The sequence below is a fragment of the Haemaphysalis longicornis genome, unplaced genomic scaffold (genome assembly GCF_048455015.1).
Source record: "Haemaphysalis longicornis isolate Haplotype H1 unplaced genomic scaffold, Haemaphysalis longicornis Haplotype H1 scaffold_1, whole genome shotgun sequence".
Classification (NCBI taxonomy): domain Eukaryota; kingdom Metazoa; phylum Arthropoda; class Arachnida; order Ixodida; family Ixodidae; genus Haemaphysalis; species Haemaphysalis longicornis.
This window is the reverse complement of record NW_027526203.1, coordinates 470,171,560-470,191,271: the sequence shown is the minus strand read 5'-3', so window position 1 is coordinate 470,191,271 and position 19,712 is coordinate 470,171,560. Positions and strand designations below refer to the sequence as shown.

Genomic DNA, 19,712 nt, shown 5'->3' with positions numbered 1-19,712 from the left:
ATAGCTTTATGCATAGCAGAAGAATGCCTAAGCCCCTCACAGTGTAAATTGTAAGCAAAGAGCATTCAAATGTAGTCGTGTGGACACCAAGCAGTTTGCAGTCTAAGGGTAGCTACTCCAATAATATTCTATGGCCTACTAAATCGGCTTATTAAAAACAGATAAAAAAAGAGTGGAGTTGATGAGGAGAAAAAATGGAGAGGTGAACACGTTGTGAAGGCGCATTCAGGTGGGTGGGATAAACTGAGCAGCCACATAGTCAGCCTTTGGTGTTAAAAGCTGCCACCAAATCTAATGACAAATGTGGATGACAACCAAAATGCCATTCAGCCAATGTTGCAAACCCACCACTGTGCTTTGCTATAGATGTCTTTCGTGCATTGAGGCACATCACTGCCTCGTTCAGACGCAACACTTGCTGCCAGCCAGCTGGCTTGGGGAACAGCAATACATGGCCTGACCGGTCTGCTTTGCCGGGGCAAATAATCCCCAGTCAGGGTTTCTGCACGAAGCTTTGCTGTGAGCTAACCAGGGCAAGATAAGCGCCATTTGTTCTTGTAAAGCTCGAGTGCATGTTTAAGATCACAAAGTGCCCCACAGTGCCATCCTTCACAAGTGCTCACTTCTAACATAAGCTGGACTTGGTGGTGACGAGGTGTTTTTGTACAACTTGCCACCATTCATCACGGCCCTCCAAGCCGTGCAGGAGGCTGAGCAGTGCCTTGCATACGTCTCGAGGAAGCAGAACAGACAGATATGAATGAGCAGCTATGCCTTTTACTGACCAAAGTATATGCAAAGCCACAGACACAGGTGCAGCTGTTACATTGGGTAGCTACTAAGTTGAGCAAAAGAGGTTGCATTTACTCCTCTGTGTGGTGTTCAGTAGTGCGTAACGTTCGGTATGCTGCACTACTGAGAGTATGGGTTGCTGCCAGCTTGACTTGGTTTCCACTGTACAGTCTATGCTTGCACACCTTATAAACTTGCCCCCAACTGCATTAAACATTTAGCAGAACACGTTGTTGGGTGAATTGGTGCCTCTTTGGTGAATAAACACGGTCTTCGCACAAAAGGAACAAACAGGACGTCTGTCCTGTATGTTTTTCTTCCTTTTTGCACAAAGCCTGTATTAAAGATGTATTAAGCATCATGCTTGCATAGCAAAGGTCATTTGTAATTTATGGAATGTTGCTAAGAACAAACAATTATTTCTATGTTTTGGCTTACTATAATCCCAACCTACCAGAAGGTAAAGTTCCTATCTTCCTATCAAAAAGTGCAAAATCTTGCATCTGCAATGCTGATTCTGGACTTGCAATGAGATGAGTAGGCAAGTCACCTCCCACGTTGTGATCTTGGTTGGATGTCGCTTGAGTTGCATAATGGCTTTCTCATATCCAAGGGCTCTCCAGTGGTCCTTAGTGCTTTGATAGGTCTCTACCATGGCCTAGGAGGAAGCAGACTCGCGTTATTACGCGGCGCACGGGATTACTTCAACAAGCGTTACCTCCAGCTGATCGGTTATGTGGGAATTCTTGTTCCCGGGCGCTTTCGTGGAAGCGACTGCACACACCCATTTATTCTGCGAAAGGTGCACACGTTAATTCCGAACGACAATGCAGCATTGAGGTCTTATTAGGCTCACCGAAGCTGTTTCTTCCTGGGCCGAAATGAGGACCGAGCTCTCGGGCAAGTCGTGTTGAGATGAAATGTCAGCACCATCATGGGAAATTTTGGCTTTCTTAGAGGGTGTACCACCAGGATCTTGGCTACACGTTGGGACGTCAGTGGACAGCGCCCTATAGCGTAACTCATATGCAGCTGTCTCAAGGAGGGAAGCGCTTTTTAAGCAGTCACTTATCCAAGTACATTTGACAACTTTTGCTGATGGCTCTAAACTACTGGTGTCGACTAGTTTTGAGACACGGCCTTCATCAAGCGACTCGGCGACAGCAAGATGCGTGGCCGTTTTCTCGCCGGATAGCACCACAGCTCCATGCTCCGCGAGTTTGCTCTGAAAAAGCTTCACTCGCGGTCCGCCTATTCCTGTTGGCACGACATAAACACGGGCTCCTGTAAACATCGTCACTTCTAGCGCGGCATCAGTCATTTCGTACAGCGCGGCTTGAGAGAGTTAAGAGGATTTCGCGGCCACATGATTATTTTCTCAGCACTGATGAGCACTTATGAGCGTTAACGAGCACCGTTAATGCACTCAGCGACGAAGAGATCCATGGAAGGCGCCATTATCTCAGTTATACGTCACTATTTTTACTGATGATGATGATGATGGTAGCGCAGACGTAAGCAGCGATGGCTAGGAAGGCAAGAGTCGTAGACTTTCTCTGAAAAACTCTATGGCAAAAGTTACCCCACTTTATCGCGAAATAAAGCTCTTGAGGGCAGATAGTTTCTTGCTATAATTGAGGGTGGCCGAGGAGAGCGGTTTTTTTGCACTTGAGCGCAGGCACTCTCTGCGCATGCTCCTGCTTTCAGCATTCAAACGGAAGGGCGCCAAGGGTGCTGTGGTGTCGCAGGGGGTGGACCAGGGTGGACGTCGAAGCGTGCCGTCGGCAGCGAGAAGCGTCGGATCGCGCGAGGCAATAGGGAGGCGAAGCTAAAGTTTGCCGGGCGAGGGCAGCGCTGATTCTATCGCGAAGCGGCGTCCTTTTCGTTTCGGGGTAGTGAGCGGCGTTTCCGCCGTCGTTTCGCGATGACTGAGGTGGTGAGACCAGCCAAGGGTCGCCCACAGTATTGTTGCGTGGTCGGCTGCCACAGCAGCAGCAAGAAGACGAAGGATAAGAACCCACCGCTGCGCTTCTACAGATTTCCGCGAAAAGGTTACCGAAAAGAAAGACGGCAAGCGTGTATTACTGCGGTGCGAAGGGTCAAGTAGGTGGCACATTTTTTATTGTACTTCTCCAATTTCAGTTTACATTTCCCGTCATTGAAAATGCGAACTAGTGTTGTAAAGTTATTCTGAGGGCCTGGCTCCTTTTTTCTTAAAAAATGCATGCTGCCAATGATTGTTTCCCGCTATAATAAATGAACTTGGGAGTTGTTCAGCTCGTGCCGTGCGATAACTAGGCTCGCATTCTGCATGAATATATATATTATTTGCCTGGCTAATGCTTGCTATTGTAGCTTGTGTTCTGGAGGGAATCAAGGCAAGTTGATTGCTGTTCGGGCGTTTTTTTTTTCTCCTACATTTGCCATTAGTAGTTAAGAGAGTTGTGAACCGCATTGCGGAGATAGCGGGGACGTCTTTGCCTACATTATGACTCTTGGGAGGAGATTCCCTCAGTGTTTTTGCAGTCGATTGCGCACACATAAATGCTTTCACTACGGCGTCATTGTTGTTATTGCCGGCAACGAATGGGCAGTAGTCTTTAGTTAAGTGCACACATTACACTTTCCTTCACAGTCCTGATGGCACTTCATGGGAGCCCAGAGAGTGGACATGTGGATATGCAGCTATCACTTTGTTGGCAATTGCAAAAGCGACGTAAGCCAACACTCCTCGTACATCCCAACCATATTTCCAGCGGTGTACAGGAAGAGAGCACCTGACGAAGCGAGAACACAAAGGCAAGGATTATTGGAATTTTTTAAGTTGCGCATAAAAAGGGGGCATAAATTGCGCCATCATATTTATAATGATGCCTCAATGTCGGTGTTTCCAATGTATGCCATGTAACATCTCCACGTTGATGTGTTGCTGTTTAAATCACTGTATTATTTGAATGTATTGGTGTTTGACATTCTTAGTCTGTCCCACCCCTGTAACAGCCGAAAGGACGAAAATAAATAAATAATGCGGGCATATTTCAGAACCACTACCGCTGTACACAGCCACAATTATTTTTTGAAAATTGTCTGCACGCTGTGGTGGCTTGGTTGCCCGCCACCTCTTCCGCAAGTAAAAAGCCTATAATAGTTTTAATGAACTGCAGGTGGCAGAAACGTTTAGCCCAAGCAACATCATCAAAGGATAATGCTGGAGCAGCAGTGCAGATGCCAGAGACATCCAAAGACGTACATCTGCAAGAACAGCATGAAATAAATATCAACGACGAATTTCAAGAGCGATCCAGGAGCCAACTAGCCCAGTGCGACGACAGCGCTCACACAGCTGCATCACCCTTCGGCAAGACACTGGAAAGAGCTGATGTTGTAAGAGCGTAATGCTTGCGCCTTCATTTTTGCTGCACGAGAAGCGTCTGTTTAAATTATGCACTTTAGAGTGAAATCATATGTTTAGTGTATGTTCCATTTCAGTTCGCATTTTTTCTGATATTTTTCAGGCATGTCAGACAGAGTACTCGACCTCTGGGAAACTGACATTTTTTTTATCCACGACAAATGGTGTTGAGGCTTCAAGCCAGGTTACCCACATGGAGCAGACTGACAAGGTTTGGCAGTACAGTTCATATACAATTTTATAACTTATGTTTATGCGCTATGCGTTATAACGGCTTGCTTATTTATATAGAAACAGCAATGTTAATAATGGTATGTTATCTCACATTGAATGCTTACCATAAAAATGTGAAATAATTTCTCCGTTGCGTATTCCCTTAAGGTCACCATCACCGATGAAAGCTGGAAAATAAAGTGTGGATTTTCGGGCTTCGATACCCTAAAACAGAATGAAGAAGCTTTGCAAGATGTGTGCGGGGTGACGCTGTCGGTGTTCAGCCTTATTTTGAACTTGCTACCCTCTTCACGCTACAAGAACAGCGACGTGGCATCTGAAGACAAGCTGTGTTTGTTTCTCGCCAAGCTACGCCTTGGGCTAACTTACAGTGCCCCAGCCGCTATCTTCGGTGTAACATCCCGACCAGCGTCAAATACATTCAGAACCATATTAGACATCCTAAGCGTAGCACTGAAGGAGTTTGTGTTCGTACCACCACGAGAGATTATAAGAAGGTGTATGCCCCCAGCGTTCAAACAGCATTACCCAAAGTGCACGTTTATAATAGATTGCACTGAGGTTCGCACAGAAACGCCTTCTATTCCAGATTGTCAGCATGCGTTGTATTCAAACTACAAAGTGGGATACACTTTGAAAGTGCTCGTTGCAATTATTCCGAACGGAATGATAGCGTTTATGTCCAAGTCGTATGGAGAGCGGCATACAGATTCTTTCATCACTCAAGACTCAGGCTCCTTCCTGCCGTGAACCCCAAACGTGCGTTTCCTCTGAATATAGTCAATGAGAGCTTGCTTCCATGGGCTAGTTGGTACATTATTTCTTGCAAAAACACTGCGCTAAATTGAAATTACGAAGACGTAGTGTGCGCTTTCGTAAGTCTGCATCGTGTGTTCCGCCGTCCTTCATCTTCGTAATTTCAATTTAGCGCAGTGTTTTTGCAAGAAAGTTTCGCTCTGCATACCCCAGGTGCATGGTTCCGTCGTTCCAACATCAACTTGCGCTGGCTCGCACGTCCAAATCAGCCGCCATTTTACCATAGGCAAAAATCGTTTTTATTTTCGGAGTACACAGGTAAGTACCATCGTTGTTCCCGGTATCAAACCAAATAGACCACAAAATGCGACCTTCGTGGCAAGTTTGAGCGCGAACAGAGCGGCGGTTCGCTCAGGAAAAATTTTTAAAGTGTTCCATCCCGAAAAATAAAAATTGAGTTGGAAGTCATCGCTCGTGGTTGTCATTTCTTCTTGTGTTTCGTCTGTGTTGCGGTGTTCTCCTCTTTGAAGCTTTCGCTCTTGTTTTCGTAGTGTGGCATAGTATTTCTTTCTCTATGGTGTGGCCGGCGCGATAAGGGCAGCGCACGGCTGATTTTCAGCGCAGGCATGGCAGGCACTTCGCGCCTCGCGCCAGCCACCCTACGAACGCAAGAGCGAAAGCATCGACAGTTGTCCTCGTTCAGTTAGCCGGCAGCGGCAACCGCATCGTCCCTGTTGGGCCGCGCGCCTGCTTGATCCGGCCACGTTCGCAGTGGGATGCAAAATTTTGCTCCTGCGTCTTATTCGCAACTTCTGTTCTCGAAATAAATTTCTAGAAACGACACTACCCGCCGATGACCGCCCATCACTCGCTTCCCGTGCACAACTTTAAGATCATGAGAAATATAAGCTAACCTGATGCCCAGAAGTTCGTCCGGGCTTATCAAGTTCGATTGCTTTGATGTAGTTTGAAACATAGAGTTTCTTAGTATATACTGTAAGAAACTCTATGGTTTGAAATTGAAAGGTGAGAATGGTGAGTATGCACGCGCGAGCACGCGCTGTCGTCGGAGAAGCCGCGGAGCGCCAAAACAGCCAAAGCGCCAAAGCCAAGCCAAACCAGCACGGTTTCTTTCTCTATGGTGGCGCCAAGGCGTGCGAAGCTAGCCGTGTTCGTAAAAGGTGCTTGATGTTAGCTGCATTAGTTGAAAAAAAAATATTTCAAAGATAAAGTGCTGCCAACCTTCTTAACTCGGAGCAAACGCCAGCGTTCTTCTCCACGCGCTTTCCACCCTCTCTCATCGCTCTCGTCAACAGGACGACCCACGCTGTGCACGCGGGCACCTTGCACCGCATGGATGTGTGCGGCCTGTCGGTGGTGAAGTTTCGCTAGCCTTTTCCCTGGTATTTGGATTGTCGCGGTGGTGAGCTTCTTATGAGTGTATGTACTTATTCTTGTTATTAGCGTTTGGTAGTAAATTGGGCCTTTTTGTCAATATATGGGGCAGACGGAAACCGGGCCAATGTGCGGTTAAATTCCAGGAAGCGTGTCGACTAGTGTTCCGTGGTATCAGTGCTGTTGTCATATTGCGTAGGTGCTAAAACAAGTTTGTGAGCTTAATTCAGTCCATAGGTTGTACTGCCGTTACCCGGTAGTGCAACATTAACGTGTGGCGCGTGCAGCACTAGTATGTTGTGCAGCGTTTTGTGCGCATTTCTTACAATCTAGTCATGTTGTCTGACAATGAATTTAAGCGCAGTTGAGAAGTGAAGTTTTTCGGAGCAATTTACCGGTATGTTTGATATCTTGATGGTGGTCTAGAAAACTGGCTGTCGTTGGCGAAGCTGCCACCTATGTGAAAGCGTCTTCTGCTCATTGGATGTCCCTGACGTGACAGCTTGGTATTATTTACCCGCAACATGTTCGAACCTTGTTTATGCCGTCTAAGGGTGAAGTATGCTGTTCACAATTGAACGACGATAGGTTTGATACCTTTCCGCGTAGGAGAATTCCTTACTGCCGCCCATGACTAGGTACACCGGCCCAGCAGCACAACCCGAAACAGTATGAGAGTGCATGGAAAAATTGTTACCCTTGAAAGAAAACTTGGGTCACTTGAACAAGCTGTGGAAAGGCGTCCCACGTATTATTTTGAAACTGAAGGTAGGTGCAAAGGATGGCATAGAGCACTGATGCAGTTGAGGGTTAACTGGTGGAACACCTCTGCGACCACAAGTCACCTTCGTAACATTTTAGAATCGGGTAGTTTTTCATATTACTTAACTCTATTTTCCAGACAAAAATTTGCCCTAAATCCAGTAATTACATGCAAAGTTAGCTAATAATAATTATTTCCAAACAGTCATCTGGAATTAAAATGGTTGCTCGCGAATGATGTGAAAAAATGCATGTTTTACTGATGTAGTGCGGTTTTGAAATTTGCCAAGTTACCTTAGATACGTTTAAGGCACAAAAATGGTTATGGAGCATAATAATTAAGGTCATGCAGAAAGTTAAAGGGACCATGAAGATAACCAACTTTGCTCCAATCAAAACGTTGCCTCTTTAAAGTAACACACATGCCAAATATTGTGCCAACTTCAGTTAAATGAACTGTATAGCTAGGCTAATAAAAGAAAAGGTTGCCATTTGCACTTGACTTGGGGTGCTGAAAGGCAACTTGCATAATTGGCTGGTGTCAACAAAAGCGGCGCAAATTAAAATAGTCTTGTGGGCTTGCAGTTGAAGCTCGTCACGGTTGGTAGTGTTATATCATGGCCATAAAGGGATTAACTATTGACTATAGTGCAAAAATATCCTTGGAAATAAATATGATTCTGAAGCGAATGCAACCAGCACTGAGGAAGCTTGCCCACCCTTAGATGGCTCATGTAACAGTGAGGCAGATTTCTAATTCAAAGCAGGTGAGCGCTTGCCACCCACTGTTTTTTCAGAAAAGTGTTGAGGGCTCAGGTGGTTTCGAGTAATCCATCATCATCACCAGCCTATCTACACCCACTGCAGGGCAAAGGCTTCTCCCATTATTCTCCAATTACCCCGGTCCTGTGCCAACTTTGACCAATTTATCCCTGCAAACTTCTTGATCTCATCTGCCCATCTAACTTTCTGCCGCCCCCTGCTACGCTTGCCTTCTCTAGGGATCCACTCTGTTCAACGGTTATCTTGCCTTTGCATTACATGCCCTGCCCACGTCCATTTCTTCTTCTTAATTTGTGCTAGTATGTCCTTAACACGCGTTTGTTCCCTGACCCACTCCACTCTCTTCATGTCCCTTAATGTTACACCTATCATCTTCCGTTCCATTGCTCACTGAGTTGTCGTCCTCAATTTAAGTTGAACCCTCTTAGTGAGCCTCCAAGTTTCTGCCCCGTAGGTGAGTACCGGTAAGATGCAGCTGTCATACACTTTCTTTTTCAGCGACAATGGTAGGCTGCTATTCATTATCTGAGAATGTCTGCCATATGCACCCCACCCCATTCTGATCCTTCTAATTATCTCTGCCTCATGGTTGGGATCTGGGGTCACAACTTGGCCTAAGTAGATATATTCGCTTACCACTTCCACTGCCTCGCCACCTATCTCAAACTGCTGTGCTGTCCCGAGGTTATTGATCATTACTTTAGTTTTCTGCATATTAATTTTCAGGCCCACGGTTCTACTCTGTTCGCCCAGTGCAGAAAGCATGCTTTGCAATTCGTCCCCCGAGTTACTTAGCAAGGCAACGTCATCAGCAAATCTGAGGTTACTGAGGTATTCTCCATTAACCCTTACTCCCACCTGTTCCCAATCCAACGTTCTGAATACTTCTTGTAAGCATGCTGTGAATAACATTGTAGAGATTGTGTCTCCTTGTCTGACACCCTTCCTTATAGGTATTTTACTGCTCTCCCTATGGAGGATGATGGTAGCTGTAGACCGATTGTAGATATCCTCTAGTATTCTTACATAATGCTCATCTACCCCCTGGTTCCGTAATGTCTGAATAACTGCTAGGGTTTCGACCGAGTCAAATGCTTTCTCATAATCTATGAAAGATATATATAGGGGTTCAGAATACTCAGCGCACTTCTCTCTCACCTGATTGATCGTGTGAATATGGTCCATTGTTAAATAACCTTTACGGAACCCTGCTTGTTCTATAGGTTGACTGAAATCTAAGGTTGCAGAAATTCTGTTAGCGATTACCTTGGTAAGTACCTTGTAGACGACTGACAATAAGCTGATCGGCCTGTAATTTTTCAAGTCCTTCATGTCACCTTTGTTATGGATTAGGATGATGTTCGCGTTCTTCCAAGATTCCGGCACACTTGCGGTAATTAGGCATTCTGTATACAATTTTGCCAGTTTTTCAAGTACAATTTCTCCGCCATCCTTCAAGAGGTCTGCTGTTATCTGATCCTCCCCAGGTGCTTTGCCCCCTTTCATTTCTTTCAAAGCCTTCCTTACTTCTTCGGTCGTTACTGGTGGGATGTCTAACTCCTCTGAACTACTTTCTCGTTCGGCATTATCCTGGATGTCCCGGCTACTGTACAGATCCCTATAGAACTCCTTGGCCACTGTGACTATTTTATCCCTATTTGTGATGACATTGCCTTGCTTATCTTTAAGTGCATACATCTGATTTTTCCCCACGCCAAAACGCCTCTTCACTGCTTTCAGGCTACCTCCGTTCTTTACAGCGTATTCGATCCACTCCATATTATACTTCCGTATGTCAGCTGTCTTACGCTTATTGATTAACTTCGAAAGCTCCGCTAGTTCTATTCTGTCAGCTGGGGTAGAGATTGTCATGGTTTGCCATTTCCTAATTAGGTCTTTCGTCTCCTGGGAAAGTTTACCAGTATCCGGTCTAGCCATCGTGCCCCCGACTTCTACTGCACACTCCGTGATAATGCGTGTAAGGTTGTCGCTGGCTTCCTGTGTCGTAAGCTCGGCTTCCTCGGTAAGAGCTGAATATCGGTTCTGCAGCGCGATCCTGAATTCTTCTACTTTTTGCCTTACTGTTAGCTCATTAATCGGCTTCTTTCGTACTAGCTTGTTATGGTCCCTCCTCAAATCTAGCTTAATTCGAGATGTTACCATATGATGGTCACTACATCTTACCCTTCCGAGCACTTCCACATCCTTCACGACACCAGGGTTATCGCATAATATGAAGTCTATTTCATTTTTATGGTCCCCATTCGGGCTCCTTCACGTCCACTTCCGGCTCTCCCGTTTACAGAAGAAGGTATTCATTATGCGTAGGTTATTCCGTTCTGCAAACTCAACTAGTAGGTCCCCCCTGCTATTTCTACACCCCAGACCATAGTTCCCAACTGCCTTGTCTCCAGCCTGATTCTTGCCTACTTTAGCATTGAAGTCCCCCATAACTACGGTATACTGTGTTTTTACTTTAGCCATTGCCGATTCCACATCTTCATAGACGTTCCACTACCTGGTCGTCATGGCTGGATGTGGGGGCATAGCCCTGTACCACCTTGAGCTTGTACCTCTTATTGAGCCTAATTACAAGACCTGCTGCCCTTTTGTTAATGCTATAGTATTCTTCTATGTTTCCAGCTATGCTTTCATTGACTAGAAATCTCACTCCCAGTTCTCTCCTGTCCTCTAGACCATGGTAACAGAACGTGTCCATTTTTCAGCACCGTAAAGGCTTCACCTGTTCTCCTAACCTCACTAAGCCCTATGACATCCCATTTGATGCCCTTTAATTCCTTGAACAACACCTCTAGACTCGCTTCACTAGATAAGGTTCTCATGTTAAACGTTGCCAGGTTCAGATTCCAATGGTGGCCTGTCCGGGTCCAGGTATTCTTAGCACCCTCTGCTGCGTCACAGGTCTGACCGCCGCCGTGGTCAGTTGCTTCGCAGCCACTGGAGACAGGGCTGTGGGTTAATTGGCGTATTCATGGGAGGTTGTGGCCGTTACTACACCAGGGTGGCCAATCCTGCTCTGGTGAAGGAGTGCGTTACCAGCAATGGTCGCCGGGGTCAGGCCGCACCCCAAGCCCCAACTGCTGCAATTCCATAATTGCGCTTTCATTTTTTTTTTTTTTTTTCCTCGGTGGGAATTGTCTGGCACCGGGATTCGAACCACGGTCTTTCTGCACGTGAGGCGGATGCTCTACCTCTGCTCTCTACCTCTATGCCACCGCTGCACTGCACGGCGGTGCAGCAGTGGCGTAGACACGTAAATACACGGCGGCGTAGATATACGGCGGGGGATTAGCACGGCTCTGGAAGCTTTGAAGTTAGGATTTCTACTTCGCGGGCCCAGTGGGCTACCAAGAAAGAGGAAAATAAAAAGTTGCCCGGGGGCACATACCGTAACATTGTTCTCTACACGCGCAGCTTATTTTCTTCCCGCAGCGGAGACTGAGCTGGGTCCCGGAAGTCTTGCGAACATGAATCCAATCCTAGCCAATTCATTGCCAGGAACAAGAATAAAACCCACGGCTGTGCCCTTGCATGGTGAAGAGCCCAGCTTGGTAGTTTTACTAGGTGTTTGCTACCCAATTAGTAACTCAGTTTCTGTCCCATTTCCTCAAATTGCATCACAGAGTGCTTCACACGTCACACAATGGGGGAGGAAATGGGCAGTTTGGAGACCGCACTTTTAAAATTAATTCATCAAGCAAAGCTGCAGTGTAGCGAAGTATGCGTTGCCCAATCTTTTGAATAAAGCAAAATTGTACGTTGTCTTCATGCCAACACTATGGAGCACATTGGTTTCCGCACAGCAGAATTGAGTAACCTCCTCCTATAAGGCTTTTTTTTTAATGAAGTTGTGATATGACAGATAAGTGCAGATTTATTTTCATGTCCTCGTGACTGTCGTAACACTATGGCAGGTATCGCTTTGGCTCAAGGTATCCCAATCACTTCTCAAGCTGAGTCTATCAGAAGAAGTACTATACTACTTCCTGCTGTATTGTAATACATACTAGACATTATATTTGCTATGACATACTTAAAACACTTGTAGGGCAACATGAACACACTAGCATTTTATTCAATACTGCGGGGAAAAAAAATCAAAAGAACTAAGGTTTGTTTATCGTTATTTGTTCTGATGCATGGAAGAGGCCATTTGTCTGCATGTCTGCACCAAATTTCACCTCGGCCAAATTTATTTAACTTGCAGGACGTACCACCAAACCACCTGGGACATGAGTGGTAGCCCCATGAAGCGTCTTTTTAATCAGTCAGAAGTGTTTAAAATAGCTGTGTAGCAGACGATGCTGCATCTGACAGCAGGTTGCTTAAAGCGCTTGTGATGTTCCAGCTGTCCGGGTGCTTCATCTTCCCGCCATCCAGGCAGCTGGATAACCGGTAGAGGTCCGCTGTGGGCACTTCCCCCATTTGCTGCTGCAGTAGAGCTTGCATGCAGGCTTGCTCCCAAGCTGCTGGCTGTCCAGTCGCTTGCTTGCTGGCTGCAACATCACTTAAGGCTGGCTGTAATGGCTGCACTCGCCTCAATTTCGGTTTCAGAATACATACTTTTTGCTAATCGCTTGTGGGGTGCGTGCATGTATTTCAGCTGTCATATTTTACATCTTGCAGTCTTTTTAGGCAGTCTATACGGAAATAGGGTTTTCAAGGTGCCGAAATTTTCACTGTAGTTAGCCTTTTTAAACAGTTTTTTTTTTTTTTTGCAAAAATTAAAAAAAAATTGTACATGTGTTGCTGGGAAAACCTTAGCGCACAGAGCAATCAATTCTAGAAAAATAATAAACAAAGAACCTTAAATTGAAAGAACAACCCACCATGGTGGTGCAGTGGCTAAGGCATCGTGCTGCAGAGCCCAAATTTGCACATTTGATCCTGGCCGCAGTGGCCATTTTTCTGATGGAGGCAAAAAGTTAAAACGCCCATGTGTTGAGATTTCACTGCACACCCAAGATCCCCAGGTGGTCAAAATTAATCTGGAGTCCTCTGCTAAGGCACACCTCAGACCATAGGTGTAACTTCAGTGCTGAGTCCCTATCTCAAAAAGAATTTGAAAGAACAAGGTGCTGTGCAGTTGGCACTAGTAACAATCCTAATTATCTGCTTTTGAAGTATTAATTTGTTTGGGATGGTGTAGCTCAAACAAGGTGCACAAGGTGAGCACCTCGCCAAGCCCCATGGTATTACGGGCGAAGCGAAGCCCCTTCGGGGCTCGCGCTGTCGGCGTCTCATGTCGTCGTGGTATCATTAAGTCACAGTACTAAAACACTGGGACACTTGTTTTTAAATGCCTCGCACTAGAATGTTTAATCTCCGTGGGAAAAACGCGTACCAAAAGAACACACCAGGAAACTCGTTTTCAAACGCCTTGCGCTAGAACGCTTCGTCCTTCAAAGACATGAGACTTGCAGCAAAGCTGTATACCTTTACCCCCCCCCCCCCACGGTTTCATCTCCGCGGGAAAAAACACCAAGGCGCCAAAAATACACTTATACACTGCATGCTTCACCCTTCCCCAGGTTTTGCTTTTCGGTTTCATCTCCGTCGGTAAAAACGCCAAGGCACCAAGAATTGCACTTATACACTGCATGCTTCGCCTTCTCCCCAGGTTTCATTTTAGTAAAGATGGGCGGGGATTTTTTTTTTTTTTTTTTTTTTTTGCTATCGCTTCTCGCCCTCCCCAAGCGACACCCCAACCCAAGAATACTTGTATTTGCATGCCATAACCTCATCGCTTCAAAATGATGGCGGTTTTTTACAATTTCGCCCCAGTAGCAAACACCCCATGACGTTTTTTGAAGGATCGGTATTCTAGATAGGCAAAGGAAGGAGATTGAGAACTTTGCAGGATAGTTGGGAGCTTTCATCAGTTTATGAGAAAGGGATATTCTGTTCACATGACCTTGTGTTTCAAGACTCCTTTAAGGATAGGACAAGGGAACAGTTGATGAAGCCAGTGTGGATGCAAGCAGTGCAAAAATGCCTTTAAACATTTTCTTTTTTTTTTCGTAACTGAAACGATTAAAAAAAACAACTAGCAAAGCCTAGCTCCCTTCAAACAAAAAGAATCGGGGGAGGGGGAATGTCACATCTGTCAGCAATGGCATCGCATCGAGCATTAGGACATTGGAGCCTGTCTCATGTTTAGTTTCCTGCCGAAGCGGTAAGTGAGGTGAATGTTGGAATGGCTTGAAGTCATCCGAAGTGACGCTTCATTTAGGAGCTATTCAAAAGTGTGTGTGGCTGGTTTGGGATTGCAGGGTGCTGCCATCACTTGAAACTACTTTGGGTTTTCTGTACAGCGTGCAGTGTTGTTTCGTCCTGCTAACGTAGGAGCCCTTGCGGACACGTGCCACTTAAATTCTGCAATTTCAGACAGATTAGTTTTTAGTTCTTGGATGGTGCACCAACACGGGTCACTCAATTTTCTCTCCCCCTTTTGCAGGGAACACTGCGGCGCCTTTTCCGCCTAGCATTTGTAGAGAAGGAGGCAGTGAAGTGGCCATTCATATCTGGCATCATGGCTGAGTTGCAGAGTGCTATAGGAGCAAAGCACTCATTGGACACCGATGTTGATGGAAGCAGTGCCAAGCGGCTGAAGTCTGACAATGAGGTACGGTACTTGGGTAGATGTGTGAGTAGCCCATTGCTTTGATGAGAGATCTCCCTGCCTGCAAGGCATGCTGGGGACAAGTCTAGCAATCTTTCTCTTTTCTTGTGCTTCAAGGGCCAAGTTTCAGACGCCATCAGAGTGAAAGCAAAGAAGATGGCTCTGTGTATGTGCTACAGCGGAAAAGACTACTTTGGAATGCAAAGGTAACTTACTACTTCATTTGAGCTAAGCAGTGTTTACTTACCCCGGAAAATTTTTCTATTGGGCTGCTTCATTTTGCTGGCAAAAAGCTGAAGTTCTACCTGCCTTTTCTGCTCCGTTCCTTTGAGGACAGGTGGTGGCTTGCAACAACCTGTGCTAAGGGCACCTGCACTTGATGATGTTAAATTAGAAGTAGCTGGGGGGGGTAAAAGCAAACTTGCAACGTGTCCATCCAAAGTTACTGTTGTAACCAGGGTGTTGGAGCGAAACAAAAACCGGAAACGAAAAAAAAAAAAAGGATATTTTTGGCTCGAACGAAAGTGTAAACGTAACAATATTAATTATTTCGTTCTGGAGCGAAACCGAAAAAATTTCGTTTCCGTTTTCGGTTTGAGTGGCAATATCAGGTATTTTAGGAATCATTTGAATTTCCATTCAGCAAGGTGGAAAATTGCGTTGATTCTCTGGCATAACATCGTCTTTCGTCTTTCTGGCACCCACTCTCTGTCGGAAGGCTTGCTGCCTGCTCCCACACTCTCTCCGTTCGTTCCGATAGGCGCAGTGCTGAGCTCCGCGCGTGATTTCTGCGGTCATCTGGCTGTGCTGCAGACGTCACGGCCTTGTTTATTTATTTATTTATTTGGTTAGTTTAATCAAATGCCTACATTAGCCCTATTGTTTAGGGGGTGTGATACATGTATAATAAACACTAATATTCTAAAACAAGACATAAAACAATGAGGAAAAATACAACCTTTGGTGTGAACATACACCACTACCAGCGCGAACAGCAGATTACAGCCGCACTCAGTGCAAACAGCTACAACTCATGTTGCACTTGTACGCAAGTGCTGCGAGAGTGCAGTGGAAAACATTTCATAAGCAGCGGAAGCAACAGTTTCGGGCAGGGCAGTATTATCTCTAAGGTTTTTCGAAAAATGCGCTTCTAATGCGGATGTGCGCCATTAATATTCACCAATTTTCGTGCTGTTATGCCTTAGTCTGGATATATATCAGGTTGGGGGGGGGGGTGCTGAAGGTACTGATGTTAATTCATTGCTACCTATTCTGGTATAATCTCTTTTAAGATTAAAAACAGGAGTTTTACAGTGTTCCATGAGACAGACCGTTTTAAACTTTTAGCAGTAACATCAGAACTGTAGGAGTTCCTCAGAAAATATATTTTTCAGTGACATATTAGGCATGACTTCACCTTTTTTAATGATATTTCATAATTCTCAATCTTTTCAACAGTTTCACAAATCTAAATTTTTTTCGTGCCAACCCGAACCGTTATGAATTGTTAGAAACCATTATTTTTTTTCGTTCCGGAGCTGAAACGGGACGGAACTTTTATTTATAGAACGAAACAGAAACCGGAATGAAAAACATTTTGTTCCGACACCCTGGTTGTAACCCTTCTTGGGCATTACATGTACTGAGGTCTGTTACGTTGACTTTGTGATGTTAAATGAAGAGTAGCAGTAGCAGTAGTAGTAGTAGTATTAAAAGTAGACTTGCAACATGGTCAGTATGAAAGAGAAGCCACTAGGTATGCCCCCCTCCCCTGCTTCTCTCCTTCTCTTCTCTTTCTTTTGAACCTGGCAGCTGACCTTTCTCAACCAGCTGTCAGCAGCAGAGGAAAAGTGTGGCCATTTCAGCCGCTGTTTTATTACGACTGACTGCAACGTTATTGATTCGGACGTTGTTAACTCCGAGATCTTTTCAAATCCAAGACTGAGGCCCAATGGGCATGTGTGTATTTTACTGTTCACGTGACGTACCGATAGTTCAAAATTTCCCCTATAAAGGTTGGGGGAAGTGGCTCTCATTGGAACTTGTCTGTAGCTCAGTATCAGCGAGTGAGCCTCTCAAAGTGGCAACTTGCCCTTTGCCTGGGAATTAAGTGAACAACGGAACTGGAGTGAAGGGCAGTTTATACTGAAAAGAAAAAAGCATCATGGATGCAGCTGCACACATGCACAGAGAATTGCATTTCCAGGTTCAAAGGTGGTGGTTTATTGCCCTTCTGGCTCCTTAGTGTAGCCATCCAAGGATTCGATCATTGTCTCTCCATTGTTTTTTTAGCTCCATCCTTTCTTTACGTTGTCTCATGTGGTCTCATTTTAGTGCCGTCACTTGTTCATCACTTGTAATCATTGTTTTTATCATGACATGTGTCAAGCAGTTTGTAGCTTCTTTTGTCAAGGCTAAACTCGGCTGGCCATGTAGTTAGACGAAATGATGACCACCGGGGTAACAGAGTGGATACCAAGAGATGGGTCTAGAAAAAGGGGAAGGCCAGTAATTCAATGGAGGGACGAAATAAGGAAATTTGGGTGTAGGGAATGGACTCAAGCGGCGCAGAACAGGAGCAGTTGGAGGTCAATGGGGGGGGCCTTCGTCCTGCAGTGGACCTAGGCTGTTGACAATGATGATGACACTCGTAAGGAAAATAAAAAAAACGTAGTGGCAATTCTTTTTCAATTATTGCTGCTACTGTGTGATTTATATTGCATAAGCTGCTCCTGTTGTTGTTTCTTCCGAAAAAAATTGTAGTTAATGTCTGTTTAAAAAATTTTCAATAATTTGTTTAAGGTAATTTACTGGATTTCTTGATCTTAAAAACACCATTTGCCTTGCCAGTGTTCCTTTCCCAGGGGGTCCAAGCCAGGCTATTCCTTATAACCTTACACCATCTACCGGTGTGCCTTGAACATTTCTGCTATTCTCTTGAGCGAATGCTGAAATGAGCTTCCCATTCTGCCTTGTGGCTTGAAGGTAGAGATGCAGGTTCTGATGCCAATGGTTTGGGTTCAAGCCCCAGGGACTCTAACAATTGTTTTGCCTTTTTTTTTGTTTAATGAATATTTTTTACTTCAATTCTAGGTGAGCTTTGAGAATATCATTACTCTTATTCTTAATTGCTGCCATATTTCACACAATGAACTTGTTGTCAAGTCAACATTTTTTTTTGATGTGCTAAGTTATGTGACAGCAAATTCTTACTGTGTTAGAAAACAAAAATTAAGGAACTTAATAGCGTTTTTAGCCAGTGTGTTTAGAGTTGTAAAACTTTAATAGTGCAGCACACATGTGAACATAGTGTGGCATCTAATTAGTGCTTGCTGTGGTCACTGTTACGGCAATTCCTAAAAAAAAAAAAAAAGAGCAACCGATGCCATAAGGTGCTCTGTTGCAATATTTTGTTGAAGCATCCCTGTTGTGCAGTTATAATTGCTTTGAAGTTTCTAGTGGTCATTTTAGTGTAGGACTTGTTGCACGCTTTCTGCAAACAGTTGACCCTTGTACCGTCCTGACAGAAATCCGGGAACCAAGACCATTGAGGATGACCTGCTCACTGCGCTGTACAAGGGCGAGCTCATTCAGAAGGAGCACATTGACATTCCGCAGAACGTGAAGTTTCAGCGTGCGGCCCGCACAGACAAAGGTGTTTCTGCTGTGCGCCAAGTGGTGTCGCTCAAGCTTCCCACCAACATCACCATCGAGGAGATGGTGGCCAGGATCAACAGCCACCTGGTTGATCAGATAAGAGTCATCGGTGAGTGATGCAGCCATGCGTGCTGGTCTTGGCCATTGGTCCAGAAATCCTGGCCTGGCAAGTGTGCAAAAAAGCCCCTGTGTCACTACCGTTCATGGGCACAAGGGGGTTATTGTTAGCCTTTCGTGTGACCTAAATAGCTTCCAAGAAATTCTCAGAAGCGAGCAATGGCAGCGGCAAAAACTCCCGTCTTTGTGCTGTTTGCACAATATGGAGCAGTACCAACTTCCCCAGTTGACAGTTCTCTGCCGAGCTAGTTTCTATGTGCATTACTTTTGATACCAAACGTCGGCCCAAGCGATGTCTGGTGCATTCTGGGATGACAGAAGCAATGGAGACAGTCGTGCATCACCCTCCTGCAGGGCATGTCGGGAATCCTGATGGTGGCACAGCCATCGCTGTGAAAGGGCCGCTGATCAAGGCATGTGTCCTAGCGATGCCCCTGCCAGAAGGTTTGGCAGCGAGGAGGCCCAGGAGACGGCACTGCTGGGGAGGTTCTGGCAGAGCAGCCGTGTCATTTGTTGCTATGCAAGAGCCACCTTTGATGTGCACAGAGCCGCTCAAGAGCCACGGTGTCAGGGTAGCTGTCAATAGGATCGATGGAGATGCCCTTGTGAGGTAGTGTGGCTACAGTGGCTTCCTTGGGAGTGCACTGATGTATGAGTGCTATTGTACAGGTCAGACGAAGAAACATGGGCATTTAGGTGTCTACAGCATGTGTTTTCTCTGTAGCAATGGTGGTCGAACTAAACACTGGTTTTGTCTGCCGCCTCATGCATTGTGGTCTAAGCTAGATGCTGTTGCGCCTCCTGTTTGTTGATGGACGCTGACTGATAACATGCATGAGTGGCTTGTGGTTCATAAACATGCCCAACTGCCAACCAGCCCCGAAGCGATAAAGAAGTACACAGCAGGTAGGCGGCAAGCAGTTGGAAGGTAGTAAAGGTCCAGGTGCACATTTATTTCGCACAAGATTAGAAGGGGTAGCTTTAAACCTGAGGCGGCCCCACCATTGAATCCACTAGTGGCATGTGTGGAGATTGTAGTGCATGTTAACTCTTTCGGGACCGCCGGAAAAAGTGATGAAAAAGGGAGGTCTCGGTACAATTTTTTTTTTTTTTTACATAAAGCAAAGGCACCATCCTGCCTTAGCATATACCAAAATGCAG

At 45.5% G+C, this 19,712-nt stretch overlaps 2 protein-coding genes across 6 annotated transcripts in view; one reads left to right on the top strand and one right to left on the bottom strand.

The window, feature by feature from the left end:
• Positions 1 to 2,275, bottom strand: part of LOC144156245 (DNA polymerase lambda-like) — a 30,356-nt gene extending 28,081 nt beyond the window's left edge. The window contains exons 1-3 of one of the 4 annotated variants that reach the window (XM_077688161.1): positions 1,649 to 2,275; positions 1,511 to 1,585; positions 1,343 to 1,450 (exon numbers count right to left, since the gene is read on the bottom strand). In XM_077688161.1, coding sequence (XP_077544287.1) covers positions 1,343 to 1,450; positions 1,511 to 1,585; positions 1,649 to 2,113 — 648 coding nt within the window. In that variant the 5' untranslated portion in view covers positions 2,114 to 2,275. The remainder of the gene's footprint in view (positions 1 to 1,342; positions 1,451 to 1,510; positions 1,586 to 1,648) is intronic. The other 3 variants (XM_077688162.1, XM_077688160.1, XM_077688163.1) reach the window with 3 other exon arrangements.
• Positions 2,276 to 6,302: 4,027 nt separating this feature from the next.
• The window catches only part of Pus1 (Pseudouridine synthase 1), a 46,340-nt gene continuing 32,930 nt past the window's right edge, over positions 6,303 to 19,712 (top strand). The window contains exons 1-4 of one of the 2 annotated variants that reach the window (XM_077688165.1): positions 6,303 to 6,617; positions 14,613 to 14,780; positions 14,895 to 14,983; positions 18,305 to 18,543. In XM_077688165.1, the coding sequence (XP_077544291.1) occupies positions 14,688 to 14,780; positions 14,895 to 14,983; positions 18,305 to 18,543 (421 nt within the window). In that variant the 5' untranslated portion in view covers positions 6,303 to 6,617; positions 14,613 to 14,687. Of the gene's footprint in view, positions 6,635 to 14,612; positions 14,781 to 14,894; positions 14,984 to 18,304; positions 18,544 to 19,712 lie in introns of both variants that reach the window. The other variant, XM_077688164.1, reaches the window with a different exon arrangement.